General features: G+C 39.4%; 1 protein-coding gene across 2 annotated transcripts in view; it reads right to left on the reverse strand.

Moving 5' to 3' along the window:
• Nucleotides 1-27,546, reverse strand: part of Bmx (BMX non-receptor tyrosine kinase) — a 60,419-nt gene that overhangs the window by 11,872 nt on the left and 21,001 nt on the right. Inside the window, exons 5-16 of one of the 2 annotated variants that reach the window (XM_029567246.1) lie at nt 27,386-27,450; nt 22,893-23,068; nt 22,166-22,171; nt 17,930-18,001; nt 17,251-17,304; nt 14,895-14,949; nt 12,571-12,650; nt 8,999-9,126; nt 6,079-6,153; nt 5,258-5,429; nt 1,722-1,938; nt 351-415 (exon numbers count right to left, since the gene is read on the reverse strand). In XM_029567246.1, the coding sequence (XP_029423106.1) occupies nt 351-415; nt 1,722-1,938; nt 5,258-5,429; nt 6,079-6,153; nt 8,999-9,126; nt 12,571-12,650; nt 14,895-14,949; nt 17,251-17,304; nt 17,930-18,001; nt 22,166-22,171; nt 22,893-23,068; nt 27,386-27,450 (1,165 nt within the window). The remainder of the gene's footprint in view (nt 1-350; nt 416-1,721; nt 1,939-5,257; nt 5,430-6,078; nt 6,154-8,998; nt 9,127-12,570; nt 12,651-14,894; nt 14,950-17,250; nt 17,305-17,929; nt 18,002-22,165; nt 22,172-22,892; nt 23,069-27,385; nt 27,451-27,546) is intronic. The other variant, XM_008840877.3, reaches the window with a different exon arrangement.

Raw genomic sequence — 27,546 nt, forward strand, 5'->3', positions numbered from 1 at the left:
GCAAGCACTCTTAACTGCTGAGCCACCCCTCTATCCCATCCACTTTATTTTTTGAGACAGGATTTTTCACTCTGGTTGGCTAGACTGGTTGACCAGCAGGCCTGAGGGATCCTCTTGTCTCTGCCTCTTAATTACCAGGATTACAGGCACACTGTAGTGCCTGAGTTTTATGTTAGGGACTTTGGATCAAACTCAGGCCCTAATGCTTGTGCAGCAAGCATTTTAACAGCTTAGCTACTTCCTCCACCTAAAACAGCTGACAAGAATACTACATATCAAAATGTGTTAGGGATCACCACTATAGTTGGAAACATCAGGAAAAAAGCTATCAGGGGAGATTACTGGCTTACCTAGTCATTCCAAAGTCCGAGACTTTCACAGAGAGATCGCTGTCCACCAAGCAGTTCCGAGCAGCCTTGGGAATGAAAGCAAAGTCCCTAAGTAGTAAAACTGACGAAGAATCGTCCAATGTCAAAATCACACATTTTTATTCCCTTCAGCAGAACCAAAATCCAATAGCCAATCACACTCTCAATTGTTCTGAAACGCTCTTTTTGTGTCTTCTAATTTTCAGTTTTTCAAGATGAAAATGTGCTTGCAAAAGCATGTTCATCCAAGCACCCAAATTGATTGAAAATATATTTTGAATATAGAATCTCAGTTTACTGAGAAGAGAACAAAAATGTCTTCCACAGATTCTTAGAAGGCATGGTTGCTGTGCCAGGGATTTACGGGACGCATGAGTTTAGTGTACATAACCTGCTTCCTGTTTAGCCCAGTAAAATCTCTGAAGATAAATCCCACTAAATACCAAACACAGCACTCTCAACTCCCACCCCAACCCAAACACACTCACACAATTTCCCTTCCCTTTTTGGACTTTTAATTATTGTATCTAGTCTCTGCCTCAGCACTAAACCCCAATAGTTTTGTGAAACACTAAATTGGCCCAAGTTTTTCCTTTCCACCTGTTCTTCATACCACAGCATAGCTGCCTATGTCGATCTTTAAAAAATATTTTGTTGACTCTTCAAGAATTTCATAGAATATATTTTTATAACATTCAGAGACCCTCTCTTTCATCTCTACCCCACTCTACCAGCCCCCAATCAATGTCCTCTATTATTATTTTTATCTTTTTTGAAAGGCTTATAGAATCTAATCTACTCCCCAAATACTCTTGGGTATGTGTCTATCCCTTGGAGCCTGGTCAACCCATCAGGAGTCACATACCTAAAAAAAAACTGACTCTTCCTCTCTCAGCAGCTATCTATTGCCAATAAATCCCCAGCTAGAGCTTGGGCTTCTTGCCCACCTACCCCATACTCCATGCTGGGTCCCTATCTGCCTTGGGAATACACAAGTCTTGTGCATGCTGTCACAAGCACTGTGGGTTCATATTTTCAGATACCCTATGGCATTTACACAACACGGTTTCCCAATATTGGTCTGCCACCTCTGGCTCTTAGAATCTTTCTGTCTACATCTTCCACAAGATCTTGATGGCTTATTTTACTGTTACTGCTCTTTCCATGCTTCATGTTTTATTATAAAATTATGATTTTTATTGCAAATGTATGACATGCTCACATAAGTCATGAGTGTGAAAAGAAAAAGTGAAGATATCATCTTTGTCAGACCTCCCCATGGCCCTATGCCTGGAGGAGGGAATTGTGGTGTATGCTGTCTCCTTTCTTTGACACTCCAATGGCTTGCCTTACCAAGTCCCGATGTATGAACTGGTGGCTCTCCAAGAAGGCCATGCCTTCACAGACATCGTAGCACATTTCTAAGAGCTGGGAGGGTCCGAGTCCTTTCCCATGACTCTTCAGATAATTCAGCAAGCAACCGTTGGTTATATATTCAGTCACTATGTATATGGGGTATTTCTTTGAACATACTCCATAGAATTTAACTAGCTTGGGATGGTTGAGTTTCCTGAGAAAAGAACAGATTTGCAAAGTTCAGTATGTTGCACTCCATTTTTCCCATGCCCTGAGCAAGGTTGAGCAGGTTTTCATTTCCATCTTCTACTTGAACAGAGAAAGAGAACAGTTAAGTTTAGGATCTTATGTTGGGAAAAAATAACTTTTTAAGGAAAAAAAATTTTAATGATGCCTCATATTCGACATTGGCAGGTCTGCCAGCAACTTAGCAGTTTTTACAGAGAATCGGTACAGCATCATGTTAAAAATTTATAACATGAAGAATGTAGGTAAAATGAAAATAGTTGCTGTTTTAGGAAAGTAAGAGTAGACTACAGATAATCTTTCATTTTTTTCTTCTTTTTTCCTCTTTCTCTTTCTTGATTTTTGATTTTTAAAAAATATTTCATTTATTATTTTTATTTTATGTGTATGCATGTATTGCCTGCATGTGGGTAAGTGCACCCGTGTCGTGCAGTGCCAGAAGAAGACAGAAGAGGCTGTTGGATCCCCTAGGACTGGAGTTATGGACAGTTGTTAGCTGCCATGTGGGTGCTGAGATTTGAACCCAGGTCTTCTGCAAGAACAATAAGTGTTCTTAACCACTGAGCCATCTCTCCAGCCCAAATTTTTGATTTTTAAAAATAATATTTTATTACTATTTTTATTTTATGTGTTTGAATGTATTGCCTGCTTGTATATAAGTGCACCCTTGTTGTGCAATGCCCATGGAGGTCAAAAGGGGGTATTGGATTCCCTGAAACTGGATCTATGGGTTATTGTTAGCCACCATTTGGGTGCTGGGAATTGAACCTGGGTCCTCTGCAAGAGCAGTCAGTGCTCTTAACTGCTGAGCCATCCACTTCTCCAGTCCATCTTTTTTGATTTTTCTAAAAAAACGCATGGTATGTGTGTGTGTGTGTGTGTGTGTGTGTGTGTGTGTGTGGCCACAGGACAAACTGAGTTGTCATCCTCAGCAAAGCCAACCACCTCCTTTGAGACAGGATCTCTCACTGAACTGGAGTTTGCCAAGCAGGCTAGACTAACTGTCCAGTGAGCCCCAGGGATCCTCATGTCTCCAGGTCTCAGAGCTAGGATTATAACCGGGGCCACCATGCCTCGAATTTTTTACATGCGTCCTGGAGGTTAACTTTTAAGGATTATTTATAATTGCCAGGTCTAATGACAAATACATGCTCTAATATTATACCAGGACAGAGGGGTTACATCTTGTGCCTAAGAAAGTTTCTCTAAGGATTTTCTGTTCCATCAAAGGAGGATACCAAGGAATCCTTCCCCAGTTACCAGTTCAGTTACTAAGGATAGAACCAGATACATAATTTGCAGATTCTAGTGAAATATGAACATAGAAAAATCATTTAAAAATTATTTTGAGCTTTATGCAGTGGTATTCCCAGCACTTGGCAAACTGAGATAGGGGCATTGCTGTGACTTTAAGGCCACACTGGGTTACAAAGTGAGACCCTGTCTGAGAAACACAAACCAAACACAAATTATTATTTTGTGATGTGGAAGTAGAACTTTATTTTTTTACTTATTTTTATTTTATGTGTATGAGTATTGTACCTGCATGTAAGTGCACCCATGCCGTGCAACGCCCACAGAGGACACAAGAAGACGTTGGATCCCCTGGAACTGGAGTTATAGACAGTTGTTAGTCTCCATGTGGGTGATGGAATTCAAACCCAGGACTTCTGCAAAAGCAGCCAATGCGCCTAACCACTGAACCATCTCTCCAGTCCTGAAAGTAGAACTTTAAAGCAAGTGCTGGAGGTCCTGGTCCTGGCACATGTGGGAGTGATACGACCATAAAGTCAGTCCCAGCCAAAGGCTTGTCTTTAAGCAACACCTTCGCTTCTGAACAATTCTGCGATTATGGTGGAAGTGATTGTTCTGACACTCCAGTTTCCTTTGATATTGTGTGTGTGTGTATGTGTGTTCTTGTGTGTACATGTGGACACATGTGGAGGCCAGAGGTCAACGTTGGGTGTCATTCCTCAAGAGCCATCTACCTTGTGTTTTTCAGATAGGGTCTCTCACTGGGACTGTGGATCCATCGATTAGGCCAGGTTAGTTGGCTACTGAACCCCAGAGAGCTACCTGTATCCTCCTCCTCAGTGCTATGATTACATGTGTGCATCACTATACCCAGGTTTTTAATGTGCGTTCTAGGGATCGAACTCAGGTCCCCATGCTTGCATGACCAGCACTTTACTGACTGAGCCATCTCTGCAGCCAGATTTCAACTATTTTTGACCAAGGCCCTGCTATAACACTTTCTGATCCATATTGATTTGTTCGCTAAAAGAGTGACCAGCTTTGCTATTTTTCCCAGGATAAGTGAGTTTCTAAGGATACCGGACTTGCAGTACCAAAATCAGGAAAGTCTTAGGTAAACCTGGATGGTAGAAAGTCTAATTCAAGAAAAGGGTGAATTATATAGAAAGGAAGGAGAGGCGAAAAAGAAAAAAATGAAGGGAGGGGAGAATGAGAGAGAGAGAGAGAGAGAAAGAGAGAGAGAGAGAGAGAGAGAGAGAATGCTCTAAGAGTTGAGGACTGTGCTTGCAACTGAAACATTAGGAAGGGTATTATCATTTGTCAGTTGAGGAACGAAGAATAGTGAGAAAGTTTTACAAGATTGTATTGATAGTACTGAGAAGGAAAGCGATATTGTTAGCAGAATATTAGTTTTCAGTACTGTCTTAGTCCCGGGTAATCGTCCCTCTCTGTCTCCCATTCCACCATGCATGGTAAAAAGAGGTCATACTGCCAAGGGCTCATTTCTTCTAACAACTTATGCATCTGTTTCTTGGACACTATTGGAAGTACCAGGACCATAGAACCTCCTCTCTCTAGTACTGAGGGCCCTTTCAAGGCTTCTGAAGACTCCTTATAGGTCTATCCCTTCAAGGATGAACCACACTACCCATAACCAGTATCATTAGCTAATGCATAGCTGTCTGTAGGAAATCTGGAGGGAATTTGGATATGCTGCGTACATTACTGAGACCCGCCAAAGCATAGGACAAAGTTGTGAGGGTGAAAAAGATCAAGGATAGAGTTTGGAGGCCCTGAGGCCAGAGGCTCATTTCTCTATGAAGTTATGAGTATTCTAAATTCAAACATAGCTTTTCAAGTTGCTATGCAGGTGTACTTGTCAAATTATGAACACAGCACTGATTTTATTTTAAAGTTTGTTAGGTCATATTAAAACTTGAAAATATTTCTATCTACAGCATGCTCCAGAGACTGTTAAACATAATGTTCTCCTATGGTGAGATTCAAATTGCCACTTCTCAGGAGAAACTTACATCATGGTCTGGGCCTCCTGAAAGAATTCATCTTCTGACATGGCACCCTCCTTGATCATCTTAACAGCAACATCGTATTGTCCTTTCCACTTGCCCAGCTGGACCACTCCAAACTGGCCACTTCCCAGCTCCTTCACCAAGGCAATCTCTTCTCTTTTTAGTTCCCAAATTCCTAATGAAGCAAGGCAGACATTTCTGAGACTGAGCTCATAACTTCCAAAGTGACTTCTTATCCAACTTATATCCACAATATGAAGAACAATATTATTTTAAGTTAATAACTTTAAAAAATCCTCAGCAAAGTAGTTTTATGACCACATCACAGGAAAACAGTTCTCAAAGCAGCTGCAGTTATTGATAAAAAGACTCAGAACAAACTATTTTTGCCCAACTAGGGGCATCTTGGAGAAAGCCAATGTTAAGATGTGCTGGATGCCCTTAAGGTTGATAAACCATTGTTAGATTTTCTTATAAAGCAAATCAAAAGGTGATGTGGGTAGATGTTATTACCCTAAACATAAAAAGCTGAGCACTAGCATGGAATCTAGAAAAAAATCAAGGACAGTTAAGGCATTATTGGAGGCTAATCTCAGCATCTGATAAGAATAAACTCTTGAGACTTGTTTTGATAATACTGGAGGGATTAGAGATTTAGGTGTGGGGAGATGTTTTAAAAGAAGATGAATAAAATATGTTAGGGCTAAATTTATCCCTTGAATAGTCTAAAGAGGACCCTTCCTTCCTGTCACCCATCATTTATCAGTTAGGCAAACCCAAAATGATAGGAAATGGAGTTTAAAAGCCCAATGGTGTGTCCATACCACTTCCTAGGGATATAGAGGCTGGGACCTTGTTGGCCTTGGTTGACACAGGGTGGCGGAGCCTTGTGATCATGCCTGCAATGGAATCAGCATCACATCATCACATCATTATCACATAATGTTACATAGCACAGATTCACACTCTTCAGAGAAGCTGAGTGGGGGGATTCAGCATTTTTTGATGCAGAAAGAGAACGTGCTGTGAGTATATCCGTCCTGTCCTTGTATTAAGTGGCTTGATTTGATGCATCTGCTTCATGCAAAGCAGTTCCATAGGAATTAGTTGCTTGATAGAATTTTTAATTTAAAATAAATTCTTATTCATATTTTGCTATGCTATACTTACTTATGAATACAAATAGCACATATATTTGACAATTTTTTCAAAAATCCATATATATAATCACATAAAAGAAGCTGATTTTAAAAATTAAATCTATTTCTAAATTTTATTCAATGGTCATTTTCATTGTTTATATAGTTATAGTGAATTTAGATAAAATCATTATAATTTTACAGTGCCTTGAATGAACCAACTCAAAAAGTAAATGATTCTTTTTTGTTTTTTGCTTTGTTTTTTAGAGACAGGGTCTCCCTGTGGCCCCAGCTGGTCTGAAACTCACTATGTAGACCAAGTTGGCCTTGTTCTTACAGAGGGCTGCTTGCCCCTGCATCCTGAGTGCTGGGATTAAAGGCATACAGCACTACACCTGACCCCCCCAAAATAAATGATTCTTGCTTTAAATATGGGATAGTTTCATAGTCATGGGAACTACCACACATGAATTTTGCATTCCTTTCTGTTTTTATATATTGGTTTCTTTTTATGAGTGTTAACCAAATATTTTCAGCACTCTACCTTTAATCAGCAGAAGTAAATAGCATGTACAATATGAGTTTTTATTTGACAAAAGCATGTGAATATCCACCATGTACAGAAATATATACATAAAATGACCTCTTGGTACAAAAAATTATGAGTAATTTAAAATATTGTGTGCTTTATGGTTTTTATTAAGAAATGCAATATTTTGGTAATAAAATATTTTGATTAAAAATAAATTAATGTATTTAAAAATTAAAACATTCCTTTGAAATGTGTATGTACACCTGGTGCTGTAATGACCATTGTGTGAATCATAAAATACACCAAGAAGCAGAAAATTTAATAAAAATATTTTTAAAACACACCATTAATTCAACATTTTAAAATCTTCTTTTCTATCCCATGAAGAGTCTACTGCATCCTGTAGGGTGTAATCATTCATTTAGAGATATCTATTGATATAACACTTTTTTCAAATGGCACTCTTGAGGTAGTACCAGATAAACTGAATAAATTCGAAAAAAAGAAAATGCAAACAAGAACCAAAATGGAAGCCAAGTCAAGTGACATGCAGCAGCACTACTTAGATGTGGGGCCCATGTACATTTTTTACTCATCGTTGGAAACTCATCCAGTCACTGCCTGTAAGAGGTACAATTACAGGCCTGGGAGAAGGTTCAGCCAGTAAAGTGCTTGCAGTATAAGCATGAAGATCATTGCAGAAGACGAGGTGGAAAGACCGTAAGAGCCAGGGGTGGTGGATGAGCACACTAAAACGGAGTTTTCCAGGCAGCTGGGAACTTGCTTATATGAACCTAAGGCAATGGTGACAACATGCACACGATCCAAGCAAACTCAAGCCAGACAAAAACCCAGGTGGAAGTGGGGAAATGGGGAAGAAGCCCCAATCTTGGCTGAAGAACTACTGATGCTGATCACTGCTGGGTGAGGGAGAATTGATCTTGTTAAAGGGAGTGATGCTAGATAGCCTGACCAGGCTTCACTGGATGAATTCACACTGAGGGACATATGAGGACACAAACTTGACTCAATAGACATTAACATATATGACAGAATGCATGAAATCCTGTGGGTGGCCTATGGGGGGTGCAGATAAGGGAGGGGTCTAAATATGATTAAGATCTATTGTATGAAATGCACAAAAATTCAGCATGCACCATGGTGTGCATCTGGAATTCCAACACCATGGAAGCAGAGATAGGCAGATCTCTGGAGCTTGCTGGCCAGCCAGCCTAACCGAATCAGTGAGCTCCAGGTTCCGGGAGAGATTTCATCTCAAAAATTAAGGTGGAGAAGCCGGGCGTGGTGGCACACGCCTTTAGTCCCAGCACTTGAGAGGCAGAGGCAGGCGGATCTCTGTGAGTTCGAGGCCAACCTGGTCTACATAGTGAGTTCCAGGCCAGCTGGGGCTACAGGGAGACCCTGTCTCAAAGACAAAAAAAAAATTAAGGTGGAGAACCCCTATTGAAAACACCCAGTATGGAAATCTGGCCTCTACACATATGCACATATGTTGTGCACATATGCACACACACACATAAACATGTACGAAAACATACCACATGTAAACACACAGAAGTACTATTACAGAAAATGTAGGGATACGCATAAATTACATAAAGTTTTAAAGACAAAATAGCATCCCATGTTAATGAATATGAAAGAAATTGTTGCCAGTAGGCTTGTACACTTCGACAAACCGTTTGGTAATTTCTAAATTTAAAATTGTCTCCTCCTTTGTCTTAGAAATTAACTATAGAATCTTTCCAGCAGGTGCACAGAACTTCGTGAGTAGAAATATGCAATGAATTTATATTTATGGTGAAACTAAAACATACAAATAGTTTTATGAAAATAAATTTTCTGTCCGCCAACTTCATTCTTCCTGGTATTATAGAGTGTGTTGTGTTGGATTTGAGGAAATGTGAGTTACAAATTACAACAGACAAAGAAATTGATAGTATTTTTTTCTCAGTGCTTGGTGCACTGTATAATATTAGGAGGATCCATAGTATCCAAGAGATCTGACATTTATACTCAAGTGTCCATAATAGAAACATTGAAATAAGTTACCTGCTGAATTGTGCTGATGATAGTGAATGAGTTTTGGAATGGAATCAAAACAGTAGTTTTCTGCCAGGTATAGTTTGTTTTCAGCATTGGTATGCACATGGTAATGTTTGACTGTTCCTTTTTTATCACTAGTACAGAGAAAAGAATGTTAGGATGTTTTAAACAAACACATGATTAAACAGTGGTTAAATAATTATTTTGGATGCGTTTGCAGATTATGGAGAAGAAACACAAGGATAGTGCGTCAGTCTTGACATCTGGCTTTTCTCTAAAAGCATCCATGACAGTCAGTAACTATGGAAGAGGGTTCCTCTCTCAACTCAGTGTATCCTTTGTGCACAGACAAAATTCACACGCTATAAAATTTTAGCTTTAGTTTCTGGCAAAATGTCACAGTGAGTAAAGGTGCTTGCTACCAAGCCTGGAAACCTGAGTTTGATTCCCGTGATCCGTATGGTGGAAGAAGAAAACTGGCTCCCACAAATTGTCCTCTGACCTCCGTACTTGTCCCCCCCACCCCAGCACACAAAATTAGTAGATAAAAATGTAATAAAGAGCCAGGTGTGGTGGCACACACCTTTAATCTCAGCACTTGGGAGGCAGAGACAAATGGATATCTGTGAGCTCCAGGCCTGCCTGGTCTACATAGCGAGTTCCAGTCCAGCTGAGGCTACTGGGAGGCCCTGTCTCAAAAACAACAGCAACAAAGTAATGTAAAATTTTGATGTCATTTCAATTTTATATACTGTTCCACTCTTAGTAAGGGTAAAATCTACTGAGCCTACCTTTGATGGTTAAGAGCCTTGAAATTCTTTAGGATTATGTGAGGCTATAAATTCTTTTCTAATAATGGACGGAAAAAAGGGGGGACAAAGGTGGATTAGACTGTATGTACTCTCACCCTAGAGCTCCTTTGGGAGCAGGGCATACAGGAAGAAATGAATAGGGGTATATTTTCTCATACAAGACGCCTCTATCCCAGCAACAACAGTACTAGTTATCGCTGTCCGTTTACTAAGTGTTTACTATGTGACAGGCCGTGCTATGATCCAATAACTATATTACATACATTTTCCACATAAAATATTTTCTTCTAGGACTGGAGAGATCTCTCAGTGGTTAGAGCCCTGACTCCTCTTGCAGAGGACATAGGTTCGAATCCCAGCACCCATGTGGTGGCTAACAACTGTCTGTAACTCTAGTTCCAGAGGATCTGACCCCCTCTTCTGTCCTCTGAAGGCACTGCATGATATGGCTACACTTATACTCATGCAGGCAATACATTCATACACATAAAATAAAAATAATGAATAAAAAATTAAAAAATATTTTCTACTTTTCCTCCAGTTCTAGAAAACAGTGGTGTACACCCATTCTGGCTAATCAGGAATAATATGCCTGTCTTAGATTTTAGAGTATGGCATGGTGGTCAAGAACTTGACTTTGAGGACAGTTTTTCCACTTGCTAGTGAAGATTTTGTGTGTGCGTGCGTGTGTGTGTGTGTGTGTGTGTGTGTGTGTGTCTGTGTGTTTGCACATGCACAATACCTGGCACAGCACTGCCTCCTCTTACAGAGGACCTGGGTTCAAATCCCAGCACCCACATAGCAGCTAACAGCTGTCCTAACTCCAGTTCCAGGGGATCCGGCGCCGTCTTCTGACCTCCGCGGTCATGCAAGACATGTGTGAACTTATATACATGCTAGCAACACACTCATGCACATAAATTTAAAAAAAAATAAAAATTGCAATTAGAAAAAGGGAAGAGGGTGTTTCTGTTTGTTGCAGATGACCGATCTGCTGTTAGTGTCAGTATGAGCTGATGAAGCTTCATAAAAGAGAATTGCTTTCATTTGATTCCTTATCTATTTAATAATTCATCTACTTAATTAGCTTTGAAAATGAATCTGAGTGATGGAGCTTGAAGAGGAGGACATCTAATACTGAATTTGGCTGTATCCAGAGGACTACAGTTGTTTTGATGCTCAGTGAACAGAATGTTCTCCTGTTACTGGATTTGTTTCAGGCAGAAGCCATGTGCAACCTAGTGTATGAGCTCACTGGAGACATGGATTCTGGTATTGCCAAATGTTGTGTGGCCACTCAGCACACACCCTATTATCTCAAGTTGGAAGTAGATACTCTGGAAAACAAATCTCAAAATAAAAATTCCTTTATCATGATCTAATTTATTATAAATACATATGCATGCTCTGTGGGGTAGGGCACATGTCTACACAAGTCATTCAATCCAACTGTTAATTTTTTTTAAATGGTCTAATCAATCAAGATTTTGTCAGATCCCCATTCCCCAAACATTGAAGGTTTCAGTGTATTCACAGCAGTATGGATGAAGGAATATGGGTTGGTTATTTTGCTGTTGGAGGTTTAGCTTTAGATTGGTCATTTAGGTTTGTAGGCTTGTCTTTAAAATCTCTCTACAAACCTCAGTCTTCTCATCTGCAAAATGGTGCAGATGAAAACAGATTTCCTATTTACTTTGGAGGAGCATTACAAGGAACAAAAGAGGTAACAATGAGAAAATGACTTATAAAACTCTGAAAGAAGCATGCTAGCAATCCTAGCATTGGGGAGAGGAAAGCAGGAGACTCTAGCATTGGAAGCTATCTTGTGAGGCCCTGTGTCAAAAAACAATTTCTGGAGGGGGATCCTGATGATGATGACTTTCATGAGATGGCAGGGGGTGTTGTACCTAAATGGCAGGCAAGCAAGAGGAGGCCAGCTACTCTCTTTCAGTAGCAACAACAACAATAATTGTAACCATTTTTAGTTTATTCAGTGTTACTATGTGCCAGATAGTGGTCTGGTCTAATACATGTATTAAATCACTTCATTTATAGCTCATAATAGTCACTATTATGTATCCCTTTCAAATAAAGAAATTGATGCACAAAGGTTAAAAAACTTGTTCAACATAATAATGCCCTGAAATGGGAAGAGCCAGGATCTGAATCTGTAAGTTTGACTTCAACTAGAACTTTTACCTGCAAAAGCAAGTGGGTGGAAGGCAGCTTTGCAGAGAACGCACCTACCTTCATTCAACCTCACTGGGAAAGCGCGCTAAAAACTGGACACCAGGGCAGTGTTCATACCTCAGCAGGTACGTAGGGCTGAGAGTTTGAAAGTGTTATTTCTATTTTCTCTTCTTTGTTTTGTTTTGCTTTTTTTGTTTTGTTTTTTACAGAGAGAGGCCTGCTTCTACCTATGCAATGCTGGGATTAAAGGCATAGGGTACCATGCCCAGATATTGCTATTTTTCTTTTTCTTCTGGGCTTAGACCTGACTCCAAGCGACTTACCCAAGTGTTTCAGTAAATGTTTATGGAAGTGTGATGTACTCAACAGCACTCTGCTGTTTGGAGTGCATAGGGGAAGATCAATCAGAGAACAGCTTCTTGAAAGCACGGGGTAGGAAGGCAATGACTATTGGTCATATTTAACAGAATTTTTAATGATGTTCAATAATGATATCTCACTTCAGTGTGACAAAATGGCCAATATTTGCAAAGAGCATACACAAGAGGATAAAAGAAATAAACACATTGTACTTACTTCACAGCCTTACTAAATAAGGACACTGTGTACATTCCCACCTGGCTGGAATTTCGAACCATAAAGGCTCCTTCTTTTCCCTGAAAAGGAGGAATCACTTTCATTAATTTTGAAAATGATTTTTAAGTAGGCAGTAGGAAAAAACAAAAACACTTTCAGATCCACTTTAAATGTCACCACGGGGCTGGTGTGGTGGTGCATGCCTTTAGTCCCAGCACTTGGGAGGCAGAGGTAGGTGGATCTCTGAGTTCAAGTTCGTAATGAGTTCAAACTCACTATGTAGCCTGGTCTACATAGTGGGTTTCAGGACAGCTGGAACTACAGGGAGACCCTGCCTCAAAAAGACTAAAAAAAAGTCACCAAGGATACAAATTACCTAACAGTTGGTACAGAGGGTCACACAGCTTAGTTTTCCCCCTTTTCTCACTCAGTTCTTCCCTCTGTCTTTCCCTCCCTTCCCTCCTTCCTTCCTTCCTTCCTCCCTCCCTCCCTCCCTCCTTTCTTCCCTCCTTCCCTCCCTTTCTTCCTGTTTTTCTTTTGTGGCGCTAGGGATGAAACCCAGGTCCTTGCCTTTGATAAGCAAGCACTCTGCCACTGAGTTATATCCTGAGTCAACTCTCTAATAATTTTTTCTGTTTTATATTTCTTTTTCTAAATTTTTTTGGATTTATTTGTTTTTGTTTTTTATGTGTATGAGTGTTATGCCTGCATGTGTGTAAGTGCACCTGTGTTGTGCAATGCCCACAGAGGACAGAAGAGGACATTGGATTCCCTGGAACTGAGTTATGGATACTTGTTAGCTAGCTGCCATGGGGGTGCTGGGATTTGAACCTGGGTCTTTTGCAAGAACAGCCAGTATTCTTAACTGCTGAGCTATCTCTCCAGCCCCATGTTCTATATTTCTGAAAGCTCAATGTTTTCATATTTAAGAACTAAAATTTGGGGGGCTGGAGAGGTGGTGCAGCAATTAAGATCAATGGCTGCTTTTGTAGAGGACCCAGATTTGGTTCCTAGCACCTACGTGGTGGCTAGCAATTGTCTATATCTCCAGTTCCAGGGGATCCAACGCCCTCTTATGGCCTCTACAGGCATTGCACAACATGAGTGCACTTATATACATGCAGGCAATACACTCATACATGTAAAATAAAAATAATAAATAAAAATTTTAAAAAGAACTAAAATTTGGAACTATATAATCACCATATAGTCTTGAAATGTTTTAGAGAATCAAAGATGAAGAATGAATACCTTGTTAATGTTTTACACTCCACTGGTCTTTTTTTTAAAGGACTTGTGCCAATTCCAACCAGATCCAGATTCAGAAAAAGTTCAATAAATTATGTATGTAACAAAATGCCAAGTGAATTCATCACAGTCTTATCAGTATCTCTCAAAACCGTACCAAAATATCATTTTTATAGATCAAAAGAATACAGGTATAAGTCAGTTGATACCAATTAGCACTAAAATTTAGCAATAAAATCAGGTAAATTAATTTCCTGCTACATCTGCTGTGTTCTGGTTTAGGTGTTAATGAGCAGTGAAAAACAGCTGTGGAAAACATCTATATTGACGACCCTCAGTAACAAATTTTTGACTCAATAGTACAGTGCCTGCCTAGTATGTGCTAGGCCCTGAGTTCCATTCCCAGAACTGCAAAATGAAATCACCTCTCGTCTTTAAGATTCTGTCCTGTCTCCTCCTTCCTAGGCTTTGGGCTGGACCATGTGACTTGCTGTGGCCAATGAATGGGACATTAGCAAATGTGGCACAAGCAGAGAGTCACTGAGTGTTTGCGCCGCAGGGGTAGTACTCTGGTGTTTTCTATTCTGTGAGGAGGGTCCAAACCAGACATTTGGAGAGGCTGCATGAGGAAAAACTGTGGCACCCTAGTTGACCTCTTCAGCTAAACCCAGGCCACCCATCAGCAGAACATGCAACTGGATCAGCTGATTCACAGAACTCTGAGCAAACCAAAATCATGTTTCAAGCCACGAAATTCAAGGGTGGTTTATTTATTTTTTAAGAAAATTCATTGAGCACACTGTGAGGGTATAGCAGGCTACTCATCAACTAGAGCACCTCCTGCAGCTTCCAGTGGTTTATTATGCAGCAATGAAAAAGGATGTGATAACCTAAAGGCTGAACAAACAATACTGAGATGAGCTGGAACATTTGTAATAATGATCTCTGGGAATTGCTTCACCCCCTGAACCCAGCCATTCTTGGGCTGAGGATGTAGCTCAGTGGTAGGAGTGCAAGCTTAGTATATATACATACAAAAAGATGCTTTGAAGTGAGTGGAGGAAACAACTATTTACCTTTTGTCTGAGTAACTGCTCAGATTGTGACCTGGAGATGTTACCAGCAAACCAGCTGCAAAGGAATTCTATATTTGAGAATTCATAATTTTTAAATTATATCACTTGTCACGTAACTTTTTAATCTATAAAATGAGGCACTGACTTATATGGGGGATTTCCAAACCCAACTACTTACAGCATTTCCTGAAGGTATTTTCAAAAACACAGATCCTTAGATTCCCCACCCCTGACTTCTGCTTCTGGAGTGAGGCCTATATATCTTCACTTGCAAATAGGCTGCTGTTTAGTAACCCTGAGAGTCCTTCTAGGTGACCTCTATGTTATCCTACATTTCACTACCTTGAGTGATGAGCCAAGATTAGAACAATGAAAATTCCAATAGGGAAGTCAGGGTGACCAAGGATAAACACTCTTGTTTTTCAACCCCATCACTTTATTTTAATAATCTGATAGATGTACAACTTATATCAACTATTTTCAAAGCTTTTTTGAATTTTCTTTTGGACAGCAAGAGATAAGCATCAAAGATTATATCAGGACAGGAACAGCTGTACTGAACTGAAAGAAAAAGATATGTGGGAAAGCCAAGTGTAATTCTTCTTCATTAAAAAAAAAAAACCTTTAATTAAATTAGCCAAGAACATCATGTCTTCCTTGTGCATGGAGCTTAACAGGCAAAGAACTGTTTCTTATGTGAGATCAAAAATGGCTGTGGCCCCCTGGCTTTGGCAAAAATGTTCTATTAAGGAAATGAGTGGGTATGGGGTGGAATGGAGCATAGGTTTGCAGAATTAGAAGGAACGTCTGGCCAGAAGATAACACCTGCAGAGGAAAGCAGTGCGTAAGAAGGGTGATGGTGGACATGAAGGGCTGGAAGAGAAAGGCAAAGCAGAAAGTTTCTTGGAATTTGGTCATAATGGATGGGAAGTGGCATTCCTTATAGTATCTGTGTTAACCAAGGAAGGGAATATCAGCCAGTGGACAGTTGATAAAGTGGAAAGATTCTTAGACCAGCCAGCTTGGAGGTCTGAGTTCTAGAAATAACTACCTAATACATAGTTGTATGACTTTGAACATATCTCTTAGCTGTAAAATTAGGGAAGGGATTGATCTTGAGAAGTTTGAAAGCCTGTTCTTACTGTACCCTTATGAACACACTTGAGATAGTCATAGTTTTCTTACTGATTCACATTTTAAGCTAATAATGGCTAATGAAAAGCCCATTTAGATAATATAAACACAGCTTCTTTTTTACATTCCAATTGAATTCTTGCAATTTTCATACCTGTTATTTGTCCCCACCAATTTAATGTACTCTACTATATATGCATACATATATATGTATACATATAATAAAGCCTATAGAGTCTAATTTGTGTCTCCAAATGTCCTTCAGGGTGGGTCCATCCATTGGAGATTATTTAATCTACCAAGAATCCCATAGAGACTTTCTCTGCGCCACTCAGCAGCCATCTGCTGCCACTATTTCCTTCGGAGGGATTAGAGATTCTTACCCACTTCCTCATGTCTATACTTGGATTATTTTTGTGGTTTGAGCATTCATGGGACTCGTGTATGCTGTTTGCTGTTGCTTTAAACACAGCTTCTTAAAATGTCAGTTGGGACCCCCATGTGGGATTGAGTAACTAAATATGGGAGGCATTTCATTTTTTTTTCTCAATTTTCTTAAACAAAAAATCTTTAAGTTGAGAGGATAATAATGTCAATATTTATACATTGGCAGAACCCTGGACTTTGGAAAGAACCTTAATGGCCACTTAGGCCAATCTGGAAGTACAATTAAGGTGAGCATTCATTCTTATTTTCCCAGAATGATTCAGTTTATGCCGAATATCTACTGGAATTTGTCTCTCTGTAAGGGATCCCAACTTGGAATATGGTCATCCTAAGAATAGTACTCTATAAACAAAAATGTTCTTAATGTTCAATAGCTCAGTGTGCTGCCTGGTGAAGTTACCACACCATAAATATTCACCCCCTCTAAATCTGGTTCAATAAGAGCTTCTAAAGAGTCTTCTGATGAAAGGTTTCAAGAGCAGAAGCATCATGTGCTCTATTTATAATATGAGGAAGACAACAAACATGTGTTAAATCCAGTGGATATATGTGGCAGATTCAGATAGTCCAGATTGGGGAAAATGTCTTCATTGATAATAACCCAGCACATTGCCACCTGTCATCTAGAAAAAGGATCCGGAGCCTCACACGAGTTTACCCACACAAATATGGACTGTGGAGAGTGTCTGAGCCATCTGTTTAATGCCTTCAAGGAACAGAATTAGAAATATCTACGTCTAGTTTTAGAGGAGCACAGAGGATGTTCAACACTCACTCATAATCATCCAGATTTTCCTCTTCTTCCGATGAACTTGACTCAGGGAATCCCCTTAAGAAGAATTGAGAAAAGAATAATAAATAAAAGACCAAGAAACAATCCAAACGCCTGGTGCTACAACGTCAAAGCTCTTTCTTCTTTTGTCCACATGTATGGAATTAGGACTGTTAGGTTTTCCTTTCCGCACTTAGGAAAGACATCAGCAAAGTGAACAGACAAAATCTGAGTTTATACTCAGGTCAAGAAGAGAAGGGTGCTTCAGCACAGGGACTTAGATTGTTTTGATTCTTTCAAAGAGCAGGCTCATGGAACACATGGTGATTCCTTCAAAGATGGCTATAGTATGAAGTTTGAAATGTTGATACAGAGCTATAATTAGGGAAGAGCTATTTACTCCAGGTTGCTTTTTCTCTTGTGAGAGATGCTTGAGACAGTATATTATAACACTAGAGTATGTCATGAGTGAGGACTCGGAATAGTCTGTATAAGAAAAACTAACCCACAAACAACCAATTCAGATCCACCTAAATGTTCAGAGAGGCAAGTTATATGGATATTTTTTGGATTATATTTACCTTGCATGTAAAGCCTCATTGCAAAATTACCTCAAATTTGGTTAGTTTTCCTGCAAACAGAAGTCAATTCTGAGTATCAATAATATCTGGATTTGATTTACCATGATATCTTTGAGGTGCTGTGATTTACAGTATTTCTTTCCATTTGGTTACTGCATGAAGCATCTTCCTCACTGTAAATAAAGACATAGGGTTCATATTGTGAAGTTCCTGGAAAGAAGCTTACTTTCCACTAAACTTTTTTGCAAGCCTGATTAGAACTTCAAAGATTGTGGAGAGTTTGGAATGTAAGAGACCCAAAGTCTAATTAAAATTTATCTTGTGTTGTCTTTATCTGCTCTATTAGCTATTCCTTTCCCACCTCTGTATCTGATCTAACATATTTGTGACCATTCAGGTAAAATCTTTTGAAACGTATTAACTTAGCAGACCACTAGCTTCCACCAACCCAAAATCTAAGAGTATCATCAGATAGCATCTGAGGTCTGTAGCAGAGGTTCCCCCCACTCCCACCCCCTTCCCTGTAACCCATCTACCTGACATCACCACCAGTGTATTTAGAAAGTGTATTGCGTTATGAACATCTTTGTTCTGTTTCTATAGAAACATCATGAAATTGCTATCTGTTTGGAACATGAAATTTGGGGTAGCCTAACTCTATGTTCCCAACCCATGTTCACTCATATTTGGCTCCAGAGTAAACTATCTCTTACTCTTTGAGATGAGAGTTATGTTCTTTTTAAAGATTTTCTTTTTATTTTTAATTATATATATATATGTGTGTGTGTGTGTGTGTGTGTGTGTGTGTATGTGTTTGTGTGTGAATGGGGGCTGGTATATGCAAGTGAGTACAGGTGCTCCAGGAGGCCAGGACCTTCAGATCCCCCAGGAGCTGGAATGACAGGCAGTTGTGAAGCACCCAACATGACTGCTGGAAATTGAAGTCAGATCATCTGGAAGTAACAGGTGCTCTTAACTGCTGAGCCATCTCTTTAGCCCGGACAGTTGTGTTTTGCTTTGACAATACATTTATAAATGTATGCTTATTTAGAAATGTTAAATAACAAAACAATTGGTTTCAGATAGGTCTTAACTCTATTTGACTTTTACTCCCACACTTTGCAGTTGGCTTGGAGATTTTAGTTAATGAATTAATTTTACATTTTGCTCCTTTCAGGGACTCTAGTAATATTCCTAAGCAAGAGAATTGCTAATAATGACATAATGCCCACCCCCAATAGTGTGAAACCTAGGTTAGTAAATCATCCTGGGTAGATTTGCTCTGCTTTCCTTGTAGATATGCAAACCTTCTGTCACTTACACACTTTGAAATACGTTATTTTCTTCTTTGTTGTGATTAGCGCTGAAAATCTTGAGCTTTTAACTCCATCCGGACACAGATGGTTCAATATGATTTGCATAATCCTTTCCCACCCATCATTTTTACAGCTCCCATTTTGGGTGTTAAGAACATGAAGAATTGCCTATCTCCTCCCAAAGTCCAAAGGCTGTTTTATCTGGAATTTAGAGCCCATTTCCTGTTTGCCTTCATAGCCCAGTCTCTTTTTCAAAAGCACAGTCACAGGAACAATCTCCCTTGGCAAGTCAAGGTTCTCTGGCTCTGTTTCAAGAAAGGCCTAGAGAAAGCCGTCAAATGCTAAAAAGCTTCCCTCCCTCCCTGCTCTACAAGCTTTGCCCACAAGAATAGGCTTTTGCCTTCCTCCCTTCATAAGAAACTCTTATTTTAAAAAGCAAAGCACATTTAGTGTTGTTTTCTTTTTTTTTTACATTTATTTAGTGTGTACCTCTGTCTCTCTCTCTCTCTCTCTCTCTCTCTCTCTCTCTCTCTCTCTCTCTCTCTCTCTCTCTCTCTCTCTCTCTCTCTCTCTCTCTCTCTCTCTCTCTCTCTCTCTCTCTCTCTCTCTCTGTCTCTCTCTCTCTCTGTGTGTGTGTGTGTGTGTGTGTGTGTGTGTGTGTGTGTGTTTGTGTTTAGGTAGGTGGGTGCCTGTGCCACACCGCACACATGTGAAATTCAGAGGACAACTTCTAGGGACTCAATTCTCTCCTTCTACCATGTGGGTCCTGCGGATTGAATTCATCAGGCTTGGCAGCAAGTGCCTTTATCTTCTGAATCATCTTATCTGCTCTAGCCTTGTTGTTTTTAACAGCTCATGCAGAATGGCTATCAATAGTGCATTGCTTAAATTTACCATATAATGAAATACTTTGTAGACATTGAAAAGAACCAGTAGCTGGGCATAGTAGACCATGTGGGTAATTCCAGCAATTGGGAGACTGAGGCAGGAGGATTGCCATTATTTTGAGGTCAGCCTGGTCTACATAGGGATTCTAGGCCAGCCTGTACTACAAAGACCCTGTTACACAACAAAACCAAAAGAAAACAAACAAGACACACAAAAATCAAACAAAAAAAAATCAGGTAGGTTATGCAACAATGTGAATGTCCTTAACACTACTTAGAAATGACTGTGGTGACACAAGTCTGTAATCTCAGTACTCTGGAGATCAAGGCAGGAGGATCAGGGATTTAAGGTCATTCGTGGCTAGATAAGGAGTTCAAGGCCAGCTTGGGATATTGTTTCAAAAAATGTAAATTTTATTTTATGTGTATTTTAGTATAATCAAAATTAAAAGATTTAAATCAGGTGTATCTGGGGAAAATGTCAATAACATCATGTGAAAAGAGCAAGGCCAGAAAGCCTGCGGGGAGAATCTGCTTTTATAATTATAATTAATATATGGTATGTAGCACACGCACAGAAAGCCTTTGAGAGGAATGTGCACTAAGTATTCTGCAGTATTTGAGTGCTTTAAGTGAGAACATGAATTATTTTACTATTCAGAAAAATCAAGATTAAAAGCAACTCAGGTGAAGATAGTAAGAATGACAGAAAGTGCTAGAAACCTCCCACTGTACATAAGCTAAGAAGTGTGGCAGAGCTTCTCAAGTTCAAGCTCCATGAAGACTTTTTCAGTAGTTATTATTAACATTATTCACTCACACAGGCAATGTTGCTTATGTTATGCAAAGAACTGAGTGTTCAGTCATTTGGACAAACAACGCATGTTCCAAACTTCCAGAGCAAAACTCAGTGTTAGACTAAATCTGAGGGGCCACAAAATCTAAACGTGTCAAAAACTCAGTAATTCAGATTAACAGTTCCTTAACAAAATATCTTTAAAATTTTTATCAATGAAAAAAAAAAACCCTTGATGCACAAATGTCAGCATTTCAAATAAAGATAGGATTTGGCAATCCATGAGATTTTAGCTGTGCAATGCCCCCATGAGAATCAATATTTCCTCCTCATTATTTGAAGATTGATTATTTTTACAACACACTTCTTTTAGCGAATCACTGGGCTTTCACTCAGGGAGGGAAGGGCAGCTGAGCACCAAGTTACCATGATGCCCAGTTTCCCTGGATCTGGGCGCGCGTGTGTGTGTGTGTGTGTGTGTGTGTGTGTGTGTGTGTGTGTGTGTCCACATGTGGAAGTCAGAGGACAACTTGAAACAAAGGAATTAATTCTCTTCTACCACCATGCGGGATTTGAGGATCAAACTCAGGTCTTCAGAGATCAAACTCATGTGGTCAGGCTTGACAGTAAGTACCTTACCAGCCCAGATCTGACCTTATTGATGTGCCCTTTGAGAAAGGTGCTAGGCCACAGGCAAATGAATGTAACGCCTTCCCTCAGCAGTCAGGTAGGGAATCAATCATTGGGACACCAACCACACTTTAGAATGAAAAGGAGTAAGAAACTTTTCCCGTGTTCATCTATCAAATGTCACTCATATTTTAATACTATGTTGTCATTGCTATTTCCTTTCCTATATCCTCCTTCTAAGCTATTCCTCTTTGTATAGTAAATATTTATTAAATAATTATTCAATGGAAAAAAGAAAAGGTCCAAATTTATTATATTTAAAGACAGTCAATCGGGAAGGATACACTTACTTCTTTTCAGGTTCCACGTTCTCCTGTGGCTGCATCACTGGTACAGTAAGGCATTTGCTTTAGATAATGAAGATGGAAAGAGTCAAGGAATAAGAGGTCAAGAGAAGAAACAAAGAAAGGATATCAATGAAGTATCAAAGTGATGCTCTGCATCCACCATGGGAAAGACAGACATCCGAACACACTCTGCAGGGTGGCTGAAAACTGGCTGAGAATGCCAATGGACGATGTGCTCAGGTGAAGTCTGAGGCAGCAAATAAGGAAGGGAAAACACTTGAACCTTCCTCCATGACGTTGTTGCCATTCAATTAAACACTTACTAATGGGACTGGAGACATGGCTCATCAGTTAAGAGTACTTGCTGCTCCTCCAGAAGACCTGAGTTCGGTTCCCAGCACCCACGTCTGGTGGCTCACAATTGCCTGTGTGTGGTGAAAATAAATAACCAACTTTCAAATAATGAGGAGGAAATATTGATTTTCATGGGGGTGTTGCACAGCTAAAATCTTATGGATTACCAGATCCTATCTGCCTACATGGACATCCTCACACATGTGGCAAACATGCTCACACATACACACACACACAGGCACATACATACACATAAATAATAAAATAAATAGTTAAAAAACATTTACTGACCATGATGTATGTGCCAGACCCTAGAGATTTATACACACCATGTACCACATTTGAGCCTCGTCTTATATAGACTCATTAGATTGAAAAAAATTGAAAAGACTAAACAAGTAAGCTCCCTCCAAACTATTTTATATAAAGGAGACAGTCAATAGATACTGTGTTTTATTATTTGGGGGAAGTTAGAACAAGAAGGGGAAGGTATAAAATGCTGAAGTTATTATTTGGCACATTAGATAGGATAATTGAAATACAAAGTCTATGCTGCTCAACTCCAGAATTGCCACTTGCTTCCCCACTCTTCTAGTTTGAGCACCAAACATTTTCTGAGAAGACCACCCTAGTTCATCTAAGGCCTGTACTACCAGCTTTGAGGGTGATGTCCAAGGCAGTGAAGCCATGTCTATTCTATATGTTGGGCAGTTATCTTAAATGCTTAGGTTTACCTTTTCAGTTTTCTTATTTGCCACCAGTCAGGGCAGTCTTCCCTTGGAATATACCGCATATTGATGGTTGGCTGGGAACCATAGCTTTTCTTTGTATCAGTGTCATATTGGGGTAGAGTAGTACTTGAAGATGGTGTATCCATTTTGAGAATAGGAACGGCTCGAGGAATCTTCAGCTTTGGAACATAAGAGAGTCAACATATAATAATAAGGCACTTATTTCTGAATTGGGAATAAACAACCATAGTATAACAGTTCCTACAAAAGAGGGACCGTAGAAGAGAAAAGAGAGAGAATAGAAGCAAGGAAGGAAGGAGAAAGGGAACCAGGGAAGGAGGGAGGGAAACAATGCCAAGGATGTAGAACAACTAGAACTCATGCTTTTGTTATTTAGAAACTCACTGGCAGAATGTGCAAAAATCGGGTGCATATACCTTATAGCTCAGTAATAATTTTATGCATATATATCCAACAGTGAAACCCAAAGCTGTGTAAAACAATATCTACAGCACCAAAATGGTTATCAACATGATAAATAGAAAACACATGGTAGCTACAGTAGGCTGAGAAATTGCTTTCTCAAACGTTCATGTCCTAACTTGCAAGAACCTGTGAATAACTTCCATGGTAAAAGGGACTTTGCAGATTGTGGTTAAGGGATTTGAGATGCAGAAATTATACTGAGGTATAGAGATGAGCCTAGTGCAGTCAAAAGTGTCCTTTAGATGGGTCAGGGATTAAGGAAGAGATATGACAATGTATCAGAGGCAGACAGCAGAGAAGCTGCAACCCTTATGGCTGAATCATCAAATATGGCCACCTTCAGATGCTAAAATGTACAAGCACACATGGCACTCTCTTTGATCTCCAGTTCATGTAAGCAGCTTATGCTCACAACCATTATTGGACTCAGTGAACATTGAAAAGAGTGGGCAGCAAGATTTTAAAAGCTAGAGGATGGGGTGAACTGCTACAGAACATGTCTTCCAGACATGACAGGACTGCTGCACTTGTGAGCTCACAGCAGCTGTGGTTGCCTGTACAAGGTCTGCACAAGATCAGGCCAATTAACATTCTAGCTAAATCCAATAAACATTCTTGAGGGAGGAGGGCCTCATGAGGCTCCACCCCCATCTCAGGAGCTATTGACAATTGATGGATCCTGAGGGAAAGAGGATCAGTTTTCTTCAGGGGGTTGTCTTCTGGGTGGTCTACCACACTCCTGTGGATGGCACCATACCCATGAGTACACAAGTAACACAAATTGAACTTTGTGGGTTATAAAAAAAAAGAAGACATGAAGCCAGGGATATGATGGGAGAAGGATCCAGAAGAAATTAGAGGGGGAGAGTAGTTAGTGAATATAATAAAAGTATATTGTATATATGTGTGAAATTCCAAAAGTGTAAATAAAAATATTTTTAGTAAAAGGTCTTAGAACCCTTGACCATTCATTTACCTGATGATTTTTTAAAATTTTGTATTTATTTTTATTTGATATGTATAAGTGTATTGCCTGCATGTACGTAAGTGCACCCATGTCATTCAAAGACTACAGAGGCCAGAAGAGGGCTTCAGATCCCCTGTAACTGGAGTTATGGATAGTTTTTAGATGCCATGTGGGTGCTGGGAATCAAACCTGGGACTTCCAGAAGAACAGCAAGTGTAACCGCTGAGCCATCTCTCCAGCCCCTTACTTGATGATTTGAAACATACTTCTTAAACAATTCCTTGTAAGAAATGAGATTTGGTGGATTCTAATTTATCCTCTGCTCTTAGATTTGTTTAAAATAAACTCTAGTGGTAATTCATGTTTTTTAGCTATAGAATTTAGTAACGGTTAGCAAATGTATCCAGTTTTATATGCCTCTTTATAATCAAGCCTTAGCATCTTTCTATCACTTCTGTAAAATCCCTCCTGTTCTTCTGCAATCTCCTCTACTACTCTGGTCTCAGGCAATACTAACTGGTCATTTGTCTTTGTAATTTTGTTTATTCTAGACATTGTTGTTAGGTCACAGTTTTGATCTTTTTGCTAATGGATGAACTCAGGCTCTGTGCATGCTAATGGGTACTCTACTACAGAACTACATCATCAGCCCAAGGCCTGTAAGTTTTAAGATTCAGGAATGCAGCAAGTACCCAAACTCAAACAGCAATGTTTCTGGACAAAAAGTAAAAACTCTAAACCATCTTAACAATTTTGTAGGATTGTCATAACATATTATCACACATTTGGTGGGTTAAGATAACAGAAATCTCCTTTTACAGCTGTGGAGGCCAGAGTCCTGAATCGAAATTTCAGTCTGGCCATGGTCTCTCTGAAGGCTTTAGGGAAACATGTCTTTGGCCTCCTCTAGCTTGGTGGTTCTGCATGTTCCTTGACTTGTGGTATCATAATTCTGGTCTCTGCCTGGGTCTTTTTTGATTGTTTGTTTGAGACAGAGTCTCACTATCTAGCCCTAGCTAGCCTGGAACTCACTATGTGAACCAGGCTGACCTCCAAACGCAAGAGATTCTCCTGTCTCTGCCTCCTGAGTGATGGGATTAAAGGCATGCGCTATCATGTCTAGCTTTCTGCCTAGTTCTTTACAGAACCCTGTCCTTTGTGCTTCTCCCTATGTACTCTCATCTTAGAAGGGTATCTCTCTTCAAACTTATGGCCCACTCTCATCCTGAATGAACTCGTCTTGACCTTTATCTATGAGTTACAAATATTCCCAAATAATGTCACATTTTGAAGTTCTATATGGACATAAAATTGGGAGATGCTACTCAACCTACTATAAAATGAATTATTTTTGTTCAGAAAAAAATGCAGGTTTTACTTAGAAAGAGAAAGAAAATCACTACTTAAAGGACACCATAGACCTTGTGTATTTTCAGATGACTTTCTTGAGAACAATGTGGAAGCCTCTTGAAGTATATCCTAACATCCTAGCATGTGAGGAGGCTGTCATCTGTCCAGGAATCCTAAAAGTGGGAGGTTGTGGTTAGAAGAAGAAGGAGGAGGGAAACGTCAGAGGAAGAGGAGGGGGGAGGGGGGACAGGAAGAAGAAGAAAAAGGAAGAGGAGAAGAAAAGAAGGAAGAAGGGGAAGAGGAAATAGAAAGCGAGCGAGAGAGAGAGAATGCAAGCTGCGTATATTTTAATGGTTCATAGCTTTCAAACTTTTATTTCTTTTCCTATACAAAGATTTCAACCTTTGGAAAGAGTTGGCTGAAAACCATCTTCAAGGGAATCCTGTCCAATATGGGAGGGAAGACCCAATGGAAGGCTTGAAAGTTGGACATTTAAGACTTGAGTAACAAGACATCTTTCCTGTCATATAGAATTCCATTGATATCTGCCCCCTCAGCAGAAAACTCACAGAATTCTTTCATAAGCTCATAAGATAAAGAAGCATTAGGAAACTCATGCAGATGACATCACTACCAAATCATGATAGCAACAGCTATGTAAGAATGTCTCTTTTGAGGGACGTCTGGGGACAATAACTTGGCTTGATACCTTAACATGAAAGACAGAATACATAAAATCCAGTGGGGGGCTATAAGAAGGTGCTGATGGGGAAGGGGGTATAAAGATGATTTAAGATGTTGTGTATGAAATATACAAAAGTTCAATAAAAATATATAAAAGAATGCCTCTTTTATATTATATCCTTTCTCCTTTGATTAATCCCCGATGTGTTAGAAGGCCCAGTCTTTCCACAATCCTTGCCCCAACACAGGCTGCCAGTAGACGCAGCATCAAGGTAGGTGAAGGAAAGAGATAGTAACTTGGAATAAGGTGGGTATTCTGGAATCTGGCAACTCTTGGTTTATTTACTATATCCCAATTACAGAAAAATTATTTTTGAAACTACTGACTTACCAACACATCACAGAAATACGTGCACACTCATGTTTATTGTTGCAGTATTCATAATAGGAAGGAAATGTAATAAATGTAGGTATCCATCAACAGGTGAATGTAAAGAAAATGTGATACTGTGATACATATACACAATGGAGTTTTACACAACTGTAAAGAAAAAATGAAAGCATGACATCTTCAGGAAAATAGATGGGAACTGGAAATCATTATTTTAGGTAAAATAAGTCAGACTCAGAAAGACAAACTCTGCATGTTTTCTGTCATATGCAGATCCTAGATTTAAAGATTTTATATATATATATACATACATATATACATATATGTGTGTGTTTGCGTGTGTGAGTTCTTAAAACCAGAAAGAGAAGAAGTAGAACTAGAAAATGAGGGAGGAAGACATCTTAAGTGAAAGATGAGAGGATAATGAAATACATGGGACATGAAAACAGCAGGGGGAACTGTTTGGGGGAAGGGAACCAGAGAGGAGGGCAGTGTGGAGAGAGGTGTGGGGAGAGGATGGATCAGAACAAAATAGAATGATACATATGTACAAAAATGTCATGATAAAATTCATTCCTTTGTATGTTAATTTAACAAATTAATAAAAGACTGACTTACCACCCTGTCTGAGAAAGCAGGAACTCTGTGTTTCTCATCACCAACTGCAGTGTGCAGATCAGCATCTGGAAAGTAAAATCAAATAGAACAAAGGAAAACACCTAACATTAGAAATGAAAAGAATGATTTACTTTACATGAACAATACTCCAGATTAACTGA

The sequence above is a fragment of the Nannospalax galili genome, unplaced genomic scaffold, assembly GCF_000622305.1.
Source record: "Nannospalax galili isolate Female #2095 unplaced genomic scaffold, S.galili_v1.0 scaffold521, whole genome shotgun sequence".
Classification (NCBI taxonomy): domain Eukaryota; kingdom Metazoa; phylum Chordata; class Mammalia; order Rodentia; family Spalacidae; genus Nannospalax; species Nannospalax galili.